At 44.7% G+C, this 16,127-nt stretch overlaps 1 protein-coding gene across 2 annotated transcripts in view; it reads left to right on the top strand.

Annotated features, from left to right (window-relative positions):
• The window catches only part of ror2 (receptor tyrosine kinase-like orphan receptor 2), a 138,001-nt gene that overhangs the window by 98,974 nt on the left and 22,900 nt on the right, over nt 1–16,127 (top strand). For both annotated transcript variants that reach the window (XM_031802826.1, XM_031802825.1), the window contains exons 3-4: nt 3,474–3,761; nt 7,792–7,822. In XM_031802826.1, coding sequence (XP_031658686.1) covers nt 3,474–3,761; nt 7,792–7,822 — 319 coding nt within the window. The remainder of the gene's footprint in view (nt 1–3,473; nt 3,762–7,791; nt 7,823–16,127) is intronic.

The raw sequence follows: 16,127 nt of genomic DNA, 5'->3' as shown, positions 1-16,127 counted from the left end.
TTTCTCTCTCTTTCTCTCTCTCCCTTTCTCTTTCTCTCTCTCCCTTTCTCTTTATTCTTTCTCTTTCTCTCTCTCCCCTTTCTCTTTATTCTCTCTCTCTTTCTCTCTCTTTCTCTCTCTCCCTTTCTCTCCCTTTCTCTCCCTTTCTCTCTCCCTTCCTCTTTATTCTCTCTCTCTCTCTTTCTCTCTCTTTCTCTCTCTCCCTTTCTCTCCCTTTCTCTCTCTTTCTCTCTCCCTTCCTCTTTATTCTCTCTCTCTCCCTTTCTCTCCCTTTCTCTTTCTCTCTCCCTTCCTCTTTATTCTCTCTCTTTATTCTCTCTTGTCTCTCTCATTCTCCCTCTTACTCACTCTTTCTCTCATGCTCACTCTGTCCTTTCCTTCCTCCCAGGCCCTCTATTTCAAGAGAGTTCATTGCCTGCGGTATTCCTCACCTCATCTCCTCTCACCTCGTTGTGAGCAGTAGAGGGGAAAAGAGGTCTCCCTCCTTCCCTCTCCCACCCTACTCCTTCAGTCTCTGTCGCGAGAAAGTGACATGTTTGTTTTGTTGAAGAGTCAGTGTTACGTAAACTAGATGTGGCGACCACCACAAGGTTGCGTGTAGGGATGGGCATAAGTAATGGAGTACTCTAATGGACGACAACTGACTGGCGTAGCGGTCTAAGGCACTGCATCTCAGTGCAAGAGGCGTCACTACCGTCCCTGGTTCGAATCCAGGTTGAATCGCATCCGGCTGTGATTGGGAATCCCGTAGGGTGGTGCACAATTTGCCCAGCGTTGTCTGGGGTAGGTTGTCAATGTAAATAAGAATTTGTTCTCAACTGACTTGCCTATTTAAATAAAATGGCATCTTTAATCAGAGATCCATTTTATACTGTACCACTTTGTGGTAGAATATGCTTTGTGAACTGCCCGAACGGGCAAGTGATATTTTGTCTTGAAGACCACGTTCATTTACTCTCGTGTTCAAGTTGTACATCTGTGTTTGTAGGGTACAACAAAAAGGAAACCAACCCAAGCATCACACTGTTCTTCTCCCTAAATTCCCTTTCTCCTCCATCTCATTCACTGAATTGTGTTCCGGCCACTTCCTGCACACACACACACACACACACACACACACACACACACACATATACACACACACACACACACACACACTTCAGACTGGATGCTCCCGTTAGGCCTACAGAGATAAACAACCATAAAAACATACCTAACTCATGAGATACACAAGCTACATTCCTTGTCAAATGACAACTGTTTTAGCACAAATTCATAATGAGCTGGTTGATTGAAATAGGAAAATATGTTTTCCAACAACGAGCTGCAGTTTTCAAATAATTGCGTCCCGTCTATTTTCCACTTAAACAACTTTGCAAACTCCTAGTGCCATTCAGAATTGGTTAGCCTAGGCTATAACTCCCCTAAACATAGACACGTTCCACACTGAAAATATGAAAAAAACATGCATTTGATAAAGAGAGCGTATTTTCATCAGAATTATGAAGCAAATGCCTACTCACCAAATAGATGTTTTGGCTGTAATTCATCACCATGCAATGCTCCGTGTGGAATTGTTCATCAAATCAAATCAAATCAAATTTATTTATATAGCCCTTCGTACATCAGCTGATATCTCAAAGTGCTGTACAGAAACCCAGCCTAAAACCTCATCCATTTAGAAAATCCCAAAGAACAGGCAGAATGAACTAAATCGAACATCTGTATACTGAAAAGGAGACTGATTTTGGTTTGTAACCCAGATTTGTTTTTCAAATGATCTCTCTTTGAGAATAACTGTTCTTGGCACGAGATGCGCTTCACTTTGCCTCTTTTTTAAAATCATTAGTAAAAAAATAAATATTCTGTTGTATTTTATTCTGTTATATTACCTCATGATTTATTCTTTTTTTTTTTACTATAAAATAGGTGTGTCTTGACTGTGATAAGGGCTTGGAAAATAGAAGCTTCTTGTCTGCTAAATTAACAAAACAAGGCTATGCCTTTGCACAGCCATAGGCTTCTACAAGCCGCCACTGCTGAGGTTACTGTTGAGGTTACTGTTGAGGTTACTGTTGAGGTTACTGTTGAGGTTACTGTTGAGGTTACTGTTGAGGTTACTGTTGAGGTTGCTGTTGAGGTTGCTGTTGAGGTTGCTGTTGAGGTTGCTGTTGAGGTTGCTGTTGAGGTTGCTGCTGAGGTTGCTGTTGAGGTTACTGCTGAGGTTACTGCTGAGGTTACTGCTGAGGTTACTGCTGAGGTTACTGTTGAGGTTACTGTTGAGGTTGCTGTTGAGGTTGCTGTTGAGGTTGCTGTTGAGGTTGCTGTTGAGGTTGCTGCTGAGGTTGCTGCTGAGGTTGCTGCTGAGGTTGCTGCTGAGGTTGCTGCTGAGGTTGCTGCTGAGGTTGCTGCTGAGGTTGCTACCTTTTTGAAAATTGTGTTTTAAGATAGAACACTGCTGAGGTTGCTGCTGAGGTTGCTGCTGAGGTTGCAACCTTTTTGAAAATTGTGTTTTAAGATAGAACCAGTTCATATTACGGTTTCAATAAATCCATCTTAAATGATGCTTGCTGTTTTACTGACTGTAATATATATATATTGCCAATTAGGATTTGTTATCTGTAATGGTTATGATAAATTAGACACGGTTGGCATATAGATATATTTTTCTCAGTGCGGGCCTTGTGTTCTAAAAATAGGCATCTGGGGGAAGGAGGGATGAAGAGAGAATGAGAAAGAAAGGGATGCAGGAAGTACTCAACCTCCATTGCACAGGAAGTGGGAGGAGGTGGGGGAGAACGATTGTTTGGCTCTAACTCTCCTCTCTTCCAGACAGGAAACGGGTGATGTGTCCCAAATGGCACCCTATTCCCTACATAGTGGACTACTTTTGACCCGGGTCCATAGATCTCTGATCAAAAGTAGTGCACTATGTAGGGAAATAGGTTGCCATTTGGGACACACACTTGGATGAAAAGAAAAGAATCAGCCCCTCACTCATTAAGGCTTCCACTAGCGAGTTCCTTATTGTAGCCGTTGAGATCATGTGTCCACCTAATAAGTGATATCAGTAGAAGGGAATGGGTGTTTCTCTCTGCAACACTGCAGTAAATAACAGGACAGGCCTTGGAGCTTCAGAATATGATTTTGGAATTCATTCCCATTGATTCAGCATAGTGCTGTATGTTGCCTCATTTCTATCATAGGCCTCTGTACCTTTTTCACACTAGTGAGCCAAGCCATGCTGAGCTGTACTGTACTGGCCTGGTTAGTTACACATCCACCATAGCTACTGGAACTATATTAGAAACGGCAAAGTGAATACAAGACATCCAAGCCAGCAGAGTGCTGTTCGAGTCGGCAAAACAGTGTGAGAACGTAGAGGTCTTCACCCCAACATTCCATCCTTCATTGATATTTATCCTAGCCCTCTAACCCCTAACCTTCAACCTAACCTGTGACCTCTCTCCTAGGTTACTTCCTGGAGTTCCAGGAGCCGGTGAACAATATCACCATCGTGCAGGGCCAGGCGGCCACGTTGCATTGCAAGGTGACGGGAAATCCACGGCCCACCATCCGCTGGCTGAAGAATGACGCGCCCGTGGTCCAGGAGCAAGGACGCATCTCCATCCGCAAAACCGATGCGGGCTCCAAGCTGCGCATCACGGACCTGGACACCACGGACACAGGCTACTACCAGTGTGTGGCCTCCAACCCGGTCAAGGTGATCTCTGGCACTGGCGTGCTCTACGTGAAGCTGGGTAAGGAGAGGTTGGGCTTGTGGGCTTTGTGTCACCTTCTTTCTCTTTCACTTTTGCCCCGGTATCTGTCTTTCTTTCCCTCTCATACTTTAACAGAAAGAGCGAGAGGGCAGGGTGAAAAAGGAGAGCGATACAGAGATGGTTGTTAAACCTACCGTGGGATACATGGTTTCAGAAACCACTCACTTACTCAATAAATAAACCCAGCATTCATAGCTACTCCTGGACAAGGCAAACTGCACATTCTTGGTAATTGGACTTTCTGTTCACTACTCATAAGTCACAATCGATTAATTCACCCAAGTAGTGATTATAGCCCTATTCCTGTTCTGGCCAGTTATTTTGGAGGGTTATCATGTGGCAACGCCATTGATCTAAATGAACTGGAGCGACACTAGTCAAGGGGCCATATGTACAACCTCATACTCCTGACACTGCTCTAAGATTTATTGAAGAGCACTAGTATAACTCTCCCACCTCCCTAACGTAAAAACGACCATTCCTAAATCTAGCCGAGCACAGAAACAGTTTCCCCAGTGTTTCTGCTCTCCAAATGTTTTCAACTGCTTTTATGTGATTCTAGATAAACTTGTTTTTAAAGACCCACGCCGCTGACAGTTTTAGTGCAATAGCCAGCTAAAATTGTAGCGCTAGCTTCCCCCACGCATAGTCATCTCAGTACAATAATGTTAGTGCTTTTAGTAAGTGAACGTTTTACCAAAGCTGCTATTGAAAACAGAAGTAGGTATTTCCTCAGAGGGAGAAGGTCTGTTATGTCACCAGTGGGATTTTTATTTCTAAACTCATGCCACTAGCAATTTATCATTCACGTTTCTCCCAGGACATGCATGTATAGTGGTGTATTATGCTATATCAGGATGTGTCAGGTCTTCTAGGAGTAGTGGGTTTGGAGTCAGGTGCAGAGAGCAGAGGGTTCGGACAATCGTATTTATTCCGGTACAAAAACGGTTCCTGCCCAAAACACTAGGCTCATAAAACGGACCGGCCCAAAAACAGGACCCCGACAGTCCGGAGAAAATACAATACAAACGCACATCCACAAACTAACGGAGGAACAAGCCCGCACAAAAGCATGTGGGCATAACCGGCTTAAATAGCCCTAACCAAAACCCAAGCAAGAAACCGGTGTAACCAATAAGACAAAACTAACAGAGGAACAAGCCCGCACAAAAGCATGCGGGCATAACCTGCTTAAATAGCCCTAACCAAAACCCAAGCAAGAAACAGGTGTAACCTGAATAGATCAGGATATCATCAATATACACCACCACACCCTGCCCGTGTAGGTCCCTGAGAATATTGTCTACGAAGGATTAAAAGACGACTGGAGCATTCTTTAACCCATACGGCATGACGAGGTACTCATAATGGCCAGATGTGGTACTAAACACAGTTTTCCACTCATCTCCCTCCCGAATACGCACCAGATTCTACGCGCTCCTGTGGTCCAGTGTTGTGAAAGAATTTGCTCCGTGAAATGATTCTATCGCCGTAGCGATGAGAGGTAGCAGGTAACTAAGCCCCACTGTGATGGAATTGAGACCTCGATAATCAATGCACGGACGCAGACCTCCCTCCTTTTTTTTCACAAAAAAGAAACTCGGAGACTGGTGACGTGGAGGGCCGAATGTACCCCTGTCCCAGAGCTTCCGTGACATATGTCTCCATAGCCAACGTCTCCTCCTGTGCCAATGGGTACACATGACTCCTGGGAAGTGCAGCGTTTACCTGGAGGTTTATCGCTTAATCCCCCTGTCGGTGAGGCGGTAATTTGGTCGCCCTCTTCTTACCGAAGGCGATAGCCAAATCGGCATATTCTGAGGGAATGCGCACAGTGGAAACCTGGTCGGAACTCTCCACCGACGTTGCACCGATGGAAACTCCTATACACCTACCTGAACTCTCTGACCACCCCTGGAGAGACCCCTGTTTCCATGAAATCCTGGGATTGTGGCTAGCCAGCCACGACACCCCCAGCACCACTGGAAACGCAGGTGAATCGATAAGGAAGAGACTAATCCGCTCCCTATGATTCCCCTGCGTTACCATGTCCAGTGGAACCGTGGCCTCCCCGACCAGCCCTGACCCTAACGGTCGGCTATCTAAGGAGTGCACGGGGAAGGGTGGATCTATCAGCACCAGGGGAATCCCCAACCTACGGGCGCGTCCGCGATCCATAAAGTTCCCAGCTGCGCCTGAATCGACTAGCGCTTTGTGCTGGAGAGAGGGAGAAAACTCAGAAAACAAAATTAATAAAAACATGTGACCAACAGGGAGCTCTGGGTGAGTTTGGTGCTGACTCACCTGGGGTGACCGAGAAGTGTTCTGCTTGCCCTCTCGACTCCCAGACGAGCTCCTTCAGCACCGATCGGAAGTGTGTCCTCTCCGACCACAGCTGGTGCAGGAGGAGCCTCCTCCGGTCCCCCTCCCTGCGGCCCCCCCTAACTCCATAGGTATGGGAGCGGGAGGGCCAGGAGGTGGACCTGACAGGGCCCTTTCTGAACACCCGCGGGAAGCTAGCAGATTGTCCAGTCGGATCGACATGTCTATGAGCTCATCGAGGGAGAGAGTGGTGTCCCAACAAGCTAGCTCCCTGCGGACGTCCTCCTGGAGGCTACACCAGTAGTGGTCCATCAGGGCCCTGTCATTCCACCCCGCCCCAGCGGCCAATGCCCGGAACTCCAGTGCGAAGTCCTGCGCGATCCTCGTCTAAGGTGGAACAGCCGTTCACTCGCCGCTCGGCCCTCTGGAGGGTGGCCCGGAAACGGCGGGTGAACTCTGGGTAGTGGTCCCTTGCAGAGTCTGGGCTATTCCAAACTGCGTTGGCCCACTCCAGGGCTCTGCCCGTTAGGCAGGAGACAAGGACGCTCACACTCTCTTCACCCGAGGGAGTCGACCGAACGGTAGCCAGGTAGAGCTCGAGCTGGAGCAAAAATCCCTGGCACCCAGCCGCTGCTCCATCGTACTCCCTTGAGGGGCGCGAGACGAAGTGCGCTGGGGCCGGACGCCGCCGGAGGAGTGGGTTGAGTCATCGAAGGTGGTGCTGGCGGCGAGGTAGGGAGACCACTCCTCTCCCATTGGTCCATTCTCTCCATCATTTGGTCCATCGCTGATACGATGGAGGATGGCCGTATGATGGAGGACGCGCTCCATAGATGGAAGAGGAGTGGCCGCTGCTCCTGCTGACTCCATGTAATGGTGAGAGCTTCTGTCAGGTCTTCTAGGAGTAATGGGTTTGGAGTCAGGCGCAGAGAGCAGAGGGTTCGGACAATCGCATTTATTCCGGTACAAAAACGGTCACGCCCAAAACACTAGGCGCATAAAACACAATACAAACGCACATCCACAAACCAACAGAGGAACAAGCCCACACAAAAGCATGTGGGCATAACCGGCTTGAATAGCCCTAACCAAAACCCAAGCAAGAAACAGGTGTAACCAATAAGACAAAACTAACAGAAAAGGGAAAAGGGGATCGGTATCAGCTAGTAGACCGGTGACGACGACCGCCGAGCACCACCCGAACAGGAACAGGAGCCACCTTCGGTGGGAGTCGTGACAGGATGCTTTGGGTCATGTTGTAGACTTGTAATTACAAGAGTCATAATTGAAATCACTGATTTTTAGATGCTCGGCATTGTTGAACATCAACTACTAGCTACACTCCCTGTCACAAACTGATGATGTTTGGAGGTAAACCAAGGCCAAAAACACAAACGGGTGATTTATGGAGGTAAACCAAGGCCAAAAACACAAACGGGTGATTTATGGAGGTAAACCAAGGCCAAAAACACAAACGGGTGATTTATGGAGGTAAACCAAGGCCAAAAATACAAACTGGGTGTTAACTTCCCTCAGTGATACTAAAGCCCTTTCTGAATCATCAGCCTTTGGCTTTGACCTACGATTGTAATACCGAAAGTGAAATGGGATAGCGTCTGATGTGGCTTGATAAAAGGCAATCGCATATTGCTCCATTTTCACACTCCTGTTTTCTTGTTCTCTACAGGGCAGTCACCAACACACGAGCCAAATGAAGCGTAAGTAATTCTTGTGTGTGTGGTGTGGTGTGTGTATGTGTGTGTCTGTGTCAAAAGTTTGGACACACCTACTCAGTCAAGGGTTATTCTTAATTTGTACGATTTTCTACATTGTAAAACATTAATGAAGACATTAAAACTATGAAATAACACATGGAATCATGTCGTAACCAAAAAAGTGTGAAACAAATCAAAATACTGTATATTTTAGATTATTTCAAGTAGCCACCCTTTGCCTTGATGACAGCATTGCACAATCTTGGCATTCTCTCAACCAGCTTCACCTGGAATGTTTTTCCAATAGTCTTGAAGGAGTTTCCACATATGCTGAGCACTTGTTGGCTGCTTTCCCTTCACTCTGCTGTTCAACTCATCCCAAATAATCTCAATTGGGTTGAAGTCAATCTTGGCATTCTCTCAACCAGCTTCACCTGGAATGTTTCCTGGGTTGAGGCTGTGGGAATGTGGAGGCCCGGGTCATCTAAAACAGCACGAAAAACAAATGATAGTCCCCCTAAGTGCAAACCAGATGGGATGGCGTATCGCTGCATAATGCTGTGATAGCCATGCTGGTTAAGTGTGTGCCTTGAATTAATATTAAATCACAGACAGTGTCACAAGCAAAGCACCAACACACCTCCTCCTCCTCCATGCTTCATAGTGGGAACCACACATGCGGAGATCATCCATTCACATACTCTGCGTCTCACAAAGACGAGGCGGTTGTAACCAAAATTGTGACCAAAAGACAGATTCCCACCGGTCTAATGTCCATTGCTTGTGTTTCTTGGCCCATGTAAGTCTCTTCTTCTTATTGGTGTCCTTTAGTGGTGGTTTCTTTGCAGCAATTTGACCATGAAGGTCTTATTCACGCAGTCTCCTATGAACAGTTGATGTTGAGATGTGTCTGTTATTTGAACTCTGTGAATCATTTATTTGGGCTGGAATCTGAGGTGCAGTTAAGTTCATTAGAGTTATCTTCTGCAGTAGAGGTAACTCTGGGTCTTCCTTTCCTGTGGCGGTCCTCATGAGAGCCAGTTTCATCATAGCGCTTGATGGTTTTTGAGGCTGCACTTGAAGAAGCTTTAAAAGCTGTTGAAATGTTCCAGATCGACTGACCTTCATGTCTTAAAGTAATGATGGACTGTTGTTTCTCTTTGCTTATTTGAGCTGTTCTTGCCATAATATGGACCAAATAGGCCTATCTTATAACCCCCTACCTTGTCACAACACAACTGATTGGCTCAAATGCATTAAGAAGGGAAGAAATTCCACAAATGAACTTTTAACAAGGCACACCTGTTCATTGAAATGCATTCCAGGTAATCCTAACCCAAGAGTGCAAAGCTGTCAACGGGTGCTATTTTGAACAATCTCAAATATAACATATTTTTGGGGTTGTTTAACACTTTCTTTGGTTACTACATGATTTCATATGTGTAATTTCATAGTTTTTGATGTCTTCACTATTATTCTACAATGTAGAAATGAGTAACAAATAAAGTAAAACCCTTGAATGAGGAGGCGTGCCCAAACCATTTGATCAGTTTGGGTTTACGCAATTATCAATACATAGTCTAACAACATGTCATTGAACAGAAGATGCATCGAAGCAGAATATTAACTCATTTGAGAACAGAGGCTCCTGCAGCTTCTCTTCTCCTTCCCTTTAAAGCTCTCCTGACGTGAATGAGTTAAAGACAGAGCAGGGAATAGATTCCTTCACTGAGTCAGACACTAGCGGTTTTCATCGAGGTTGGTCCAAAACTAGAAAGAATGCTGATTCATAGTCTCCATATTCTTGACTCTGACTTGATTAGCTCCGGTCTTAGTGTTGAATCGGTCTTGCTTTAGGTGGTCTCGAAAACAACACTGGCTGATTCATAGTCTATATATTGTGACCAGTTGTTTTTGGAATCTCAGTCAGAACAAATTGCTTATATCATCAGTAGGTTAACAATGTAATTAGCAGTTTTGTCAAATGTAGGATGCTAACCAGTCGTCGTGTCTATTGCTAGCCTAGCTTCATTGCTAGCCTAGCTTTAAGTGACTTTGGGTCATTGAAAAGCACTAGGCTTACAGTTGAAGTCGAAAGTTTACATGCACTTAGATTGGAGTCATTAAAACTCATTTTTCAACCACTCCAAATTTCTTGTTAACAAACTATAGTTTTGGCAAGTCGGTTGTGCATGACACAAGTAATTTTTCCAACAATTGTTTACAGACAGATTATTTCACTTATAATTCACTGTATCACAATTCCAGTGGGTCAGAAATGTACATACACTAAGTTGACTGTGCCTTTTTAACAGCTTGGAAAATTCCAGAAAATGATGTCATGGCTTTAGAAGCTTCTGATAGGCTAATTGACATAATTTGAGTCAATTGGAGGTGCACTTGTGGATGTATTTCAAGGCCTACTTTCAAACTCTGTGCCATGGGAAAATCGAAAGAAATCAGCCAAGACCTCAGAAAAGGAATTCATCCTTGGGAGCAATTTCCAAACGCTGAAGGTACCACGTTCATCTGTACAAACAATAGTACGCAAGTATAAACACCATGGGACCACGCAGCCATCATACCGCTCAGGAAGGAGATGCGTTCTGTCTCCTAGAGATGAACGTACTTTGGTGCGAAAAGTGCAAATCAATCCCAGAACAACAGCAAAGGACCTTGTTAAGATGCTGGAGGAAACCGGTACAAAAGTATCTATATCCACAGTAAAACGAGTCCTATATCGACATAACCTGAAAGGCCGCTCAGCAAGGAAGAAGCCACTGCTCCAAAACCTCCATTAAAAAAAAGCCAGACTACGGATTGCAACTGCACATGCGGACAAAGATCATACTTTTTGGAGAAATGTCCTCTGGTCTGATGAAACAAAAATAGAACTGTTTGGCCATAATGAACATCGTTATGTTTGGAGAAAAAGTGGGAGACTTGCAAGCCGAAGAACACCATCCCAACCATGAAGCACGGGGGTGGCAGCATCATATTGTGGGGATGCTTTGCTGCAGGAGGGACTGGTGCACTTCACAAAATAGATGGCATCATGAGGTAGGAAAATTATGTGGGTATATTGAAGCAACATCTCAAGACATCAGTCAGGAAGTTAAAGCTTGGTCACAAATGGGTCTTCCAAATGGACATTGACCCCAAGCATACTTCCAAAGTTGTGGCAAAATGGCTTAAGGACAACAAAGTCAAGGTATTGGAGTGGTCATCACAAAGCCCTGACCTCAATCCCATAGAAAATTTGTGGGCAGAAATTAAAAAGCGTGTACGAACAAGGAGGCCTACAAACCTGACTCAGTTCCACCAGCTCTGTCAGGAGGAATGGGCCAAAATTCACCCAACTTATTGTGGGAAGCTTGTGGAAGGCTACCCAAAACCCAAAACGTTTGACCCAAGTTAAAAGTTTTAAAGTATTTGGCTAAGGTATATGTAAACTTCCGACTTCAACTGTATATAAAACCCATGTGTTACTATGGCTATTATAAAGGGCAGACTTGTTCTAGAATCCAGTCAGTGTTTTTTGGACACGCGCTAGGCGTTAGCGTAGCTTAGCACTGGACCAATATGTCAGACTTGGTATAGCACTCTATATTCTGCTCTGTTCACACCGCCCAACCCTATCCACTCAGACACACACACTCTACGCAGACCGTGTCTAACTCAACAGAGCGCTTGGCCAATATAAATCACACTCCCTCTCACTCTGTTTCTTCAACACCAGACCAGCTCAATGACCATGGCAGTGTGCCCCCCCCCCCCCAATGACTGCTAGTTGCCCCCCAAAACACACACACACCAACACACCCAGTTACACAACAAAAATCACTTGTTGCTTTTGGCTGCTGTGGCATCCTAATAAAGCCTAACAAAGCGGGTGATGATTGGAAGTTGAGGCCGATAAGCAAGGGGGGTTGGGTGTCTGAAAGGGAGTGGTGGACCTCCGTAGGTGCAACAGTGTGGGACCCCTACTTGGGACTCCTTTACGTGGGAAACAAAAGACTCATTCTAATGTCGGACAGGCCCTGTTTAATGTCCCAGGGAGCCCTAAGAAAGCTGGCAGTCACCCTCGGTTTGGGGTCGTAATTGTTCCTAGCCAAGGTCAAATAAATAGCGCTACGTCTGAGGGGCCATTCTGAAAGCCACGCACACTGAATGGAGCATGTTAACCAAAGTAGGCTACTGAAGAGAACAGGATGGATTGAGATGGGCTGGGGGGGGGGGGTACACTCAAAAGAATATGATACAAGGCTAGGTAGTGACTTGTTGTGGATTGGTTGTTTCAGAAGTACGAGCTGTTGATGTGATCCATTTTATATATATACACACACACACACCTCTAATGTACCCCCAAGTGAGCTACCACCCTTCCATTCAGTGTGTGGTTACCTTAATAGGACTTCCTACTATAACCCACCTCACCTAAACTTGAATTCTGACAAAGCAATGATTCATCTTTTTAACAACACCTTAGCAATAACCAACCAAGACAATTCCCTTTGAAGTAGAACTTGGAGGAAGAGGCAAGAGTAGTGAATCATTCTTCTGTAGTTGTCTGTCCCAAATGTGGCACCCTATATCCTAGTGCACTACTTTCGACCAGAGCCCATACTGGTCAAAAGTAGTGCACTATATATAGGGAATTAGGATGTAATTTGGGATACAGACAATAAGCTATGTGCTAAGAATGTTTTGATCAGACAGTCATTATTATCACAGAGGTCACACAGTAAAAGTAGTATGATTGAAGTTGCACCTAGATGCTGATCTTGGGTGAGTTTTGTATTTTTTCCACTAATGGTTAAGATTGGGGGAGGGGAAGTGTATCCTAGATCTGTGCCCCCCCCCCCCCCCAGAGCATTGTCCCTTTCTGGAGGCTCGTGGGAGAAGAAGAGGCTCTCAGGCTAGTACTGATAGTGGGGGCTGTTTCCGTGACGATGGTTCCCTAGCCCAATCAAACAGAGAACTGGTGGTAGATTAGTGCTCTGTCGTAAATACCAGACTGGAGCAATGCTTTTGTATCTCTGAGTACCCCTTTCTCCTCACTCTCCTCTCAATTTCAATTCAATTTAATGGGCTTTATTGGCATGGGGAACATACACTACCGTTCAAAAGTTTGGGGTCACTTAGAAATGTTTTTGAAAGAAAAGCAAATTTTTTTGTCCATTTAAAATAACATAACATTTTATCAGAAATACAGTGTAGACATGGTTAATGTTGTAAATTACTATTGTAGCTGGAAATGACAGATTTTTTAATGAAATATCTACATAGGCGCACAGAGGCCCGTTATCAGCAACCATCACTCCTGTGTTCCAATGGCACGTTGTGTTAGCTAATCCAAGTTTTATCATTTTAAAAGGCTAATTGATCATTAGAAAACCCTTTTGCAATTATGTTAGCACAGCTGAAAACTGTTGTTCTGTTTAAAGAAGCAATAAAATAGTCCTTTAGACTAGTTGAGTATCTGGAGCTTCAGCATCTGTGGGTTCGATTACAGGCTCAAAATGGCCATCAGTCTATTCTTGTTCTGAGAAATGAAGGCTATTCTATGCGAGAAATTGCCAAGAAACTGAAGATCTCGTACAACGCTGTGTACTACTCCCTTCATAGAACAGAGCGAACTGGCGCTAACCAGAATAGAAAGAGGAGTGGGAGGACTTTGTACATAGTCAAAGATTTTATTTTAATTCTGGGTCAGTCACAGTGGTCAGGTATTCTGCCACTGTGTACTCTCTCACTCTCCTCCCCTCTGTCTCCCCCCCCCCCCTGTGTTCAGAGATGTTAAACGAGAAAGAAGAGAACCACTCTCACCCTTTTGTCACCATGGGAGACAGAGTGTTGTGTGGGTTAGAATAAACCCCAGTGGAGCAGTGAAGAAGGCCCAGAGTTTTCCACTCATAGTTTTATATGTAATTACCAAGACAGAGTCTCCCATGTGGCACAGAAGATGTTCCTGTCTGTTTTGTCACTGGCGAGATTTTGTTTTTCCAACTTGGTGAACAGCAGTTATTAACGGCCTGGCCGCGCTTCTATGTAAACCACTCTCTCCCATTTATTTAATTCATTATCGCCACCTTGTGGTAAAGTTGATTTGTTACTTGCACTGTCATTTACTGACACAAAGGCCACTGCATGAACCCTTTTTAATTTAATCCAGAGGCCAAACAAGTGACATTTCTGTAGCTTTCCCCTCTATTAGAAAAACAAACCACACTGCCTGTGCGTAAATACCTAATTGCCTCAAGTAACGCCATTAAACCCAATTTTCTCCCTGGAGGAAATCTGCTTACAAAACTCATTTACATGGCTTGGTGAATCCAGCCAAAGTAAATGAAACGGTCGTAAACTGTCACATATCACCTCAGAAGGTAATAATCACCTATCCGCTGAGGTAAATATGATATTTCTCTGCCACCAAAGGCAAAGTTTTCTCTTCGTAGCCTGCAAGGACGCAATGGAGCTCTACCTTGCTGAGGGCCTCAGATCTTTATAGAGCTTCCTAGCAATTAGCATGCTTGTTTGTGGAGAGTTGTAATAGGTCACTTGCTACTTGGCATCGCCCAATCAATGCTGAGAACCCGGGAGTTGTGAGGAACTGAGGAAACGTCTCATCAGGCTTCAAAAGAGGTGCCAGCCTCCCTCTGTGAGTGTAATTCATGTGTGGCTTGTCTTACTTGGCTCAGCGGGCTTTGTGTGGAGATATGGGGCGGTTGTTTGTCAGGTGTGCACACTCTAAAGCTTGTGTTGTTTTTAAGTAAAATTAAGATATGTTAAGCTATAGCTAAGTCTTTGCTCTTTATGACAAAGAGTCGAACGGTGTATGGGGCACTCTCAAAAGCCAGACAACAAACCAACAATTATTTTTAGCAGCAACCGTGTGCTTCATATTATGTTTAGTTATTGTTACTCCCAGTCCAACTCCACATACTAGCTCTGTTGACAGGTTGTTTGACTAAGAGAATCTCACCATTTCTAAAAAACCTATAGAGTGAATGGAACTCTGGAGGCTTTTCTCCCCCTCATCCGGTGTGTTCACAACTAACTGCATTGTTTTTGAGCCGTCTGAAGAGTGTCAGACTAATTTGGCTACAAAGCTGAACAGCCTGGCCAATAGGAGCCTGTCTCTGATCCAATACACAGATTGACAATTACTACTGATTCTTTTAGAACATCTGGCTGCCAATGTAAAACGTGACCTTTAACCTAGTGATAAAGAATTGAGTTGATTATTACAATAGATGTGAATTAGAATAGGATGTATAAATGAATTGTTCACTTACAGTGAAAAATATGTATTTTTTACCTTGAAACAGAAACCAAATGTGTCACCTAACCAAAAGTACTTTCTAAAGAACTTGTCTGTTTCTGAAAACGTTCTTAGCCAGGTTTTGCGATTTCTGGTGAAGGGGTCTGGTTTGTGTTAGTTAGGTTGCCATTTGCAAAATGGTTGTGGGTGTGTGTGTGTGTGCGTGCAGTTTGTTTCTACACGTGTGTGTGTGTGTGTTTCTACACGTGTGTGTGTGTTTCTACACGTGTGTGTGTGTGTTTCTACACGTGTGTGTGTGTGTGTGTGTGTGTGTGTACAGAGCTTAATGCTGATCAGGTAGAATGTTTCCCTTATACAGGTTCTCTGTGTTCTGTGGCCCTCTGGCCTGACCTGGTTGCTTTCCCCTCTCTCCACTCTCTTGGACTCACACAAACCCTCCTCTGTCTCTCCCTCGCCCCTTCGCCCCTGTCCACACACCTTCAGGCTGGCTCCCCCCTGTGAAATGCCCAAACAAACGGCATTTCTGAACGTTGGGTTTCAGCAAAGGGAATTTCATATTTGGAACTTACATGTTATGTGCTTGTTATGTTACCCACTTCTCTCAGTGTGGAGTGGAGAAGGTTTGGAATGGTGTTTTGTGATGCGGAGATTATGCTGTTTTTCCTGTGATAATCAGTACAAAGAGTTTATTTGGAGCTTGAATGTTATGATACCAATACCCCTCTCTCACTCTTCCTCTGTGTGTTTGGAGAGTTCTGGAGGCTTGGAGAAAAAAATGATACAGCTTTTGGTATTGTCTCATTTTCTTTGCAGGACAAACTACAAAGCCAAGTAATCAAGCCAGTCTTTGCAGATAATCAACATCGGGGGGTTGGAAAAGTTTCCCTTTGTAGCAAAACAGCCCAGCGGATCGTGCCGATTTTAAATGAGGTTCTTGAGTCTCTCCCCCTTTTGTGAAATCACATCGAAAACCATCCGGCAACTCGTCTTTGCTGCTATGGAGTTATTTTACTGTCCACAACC

This window comes from Oncorhynchus kisutch, linkage group LG23, assembly GCF_002021735.2.
Source record: "Oncorhynchus kisutch isolate 150728-3 linkage group LG23, Okis_V2, whole genome shotgun sequence".
NCBI lineage: Eukaryota > Metazoa > Chordata > Actinopteri > Salmoniformes > Salmonidae > Oncorhynchus > Oncorhynchus kisutch.
This window is presented reverse-complemented; position numbering and strand designations above follow the sequence as displayed.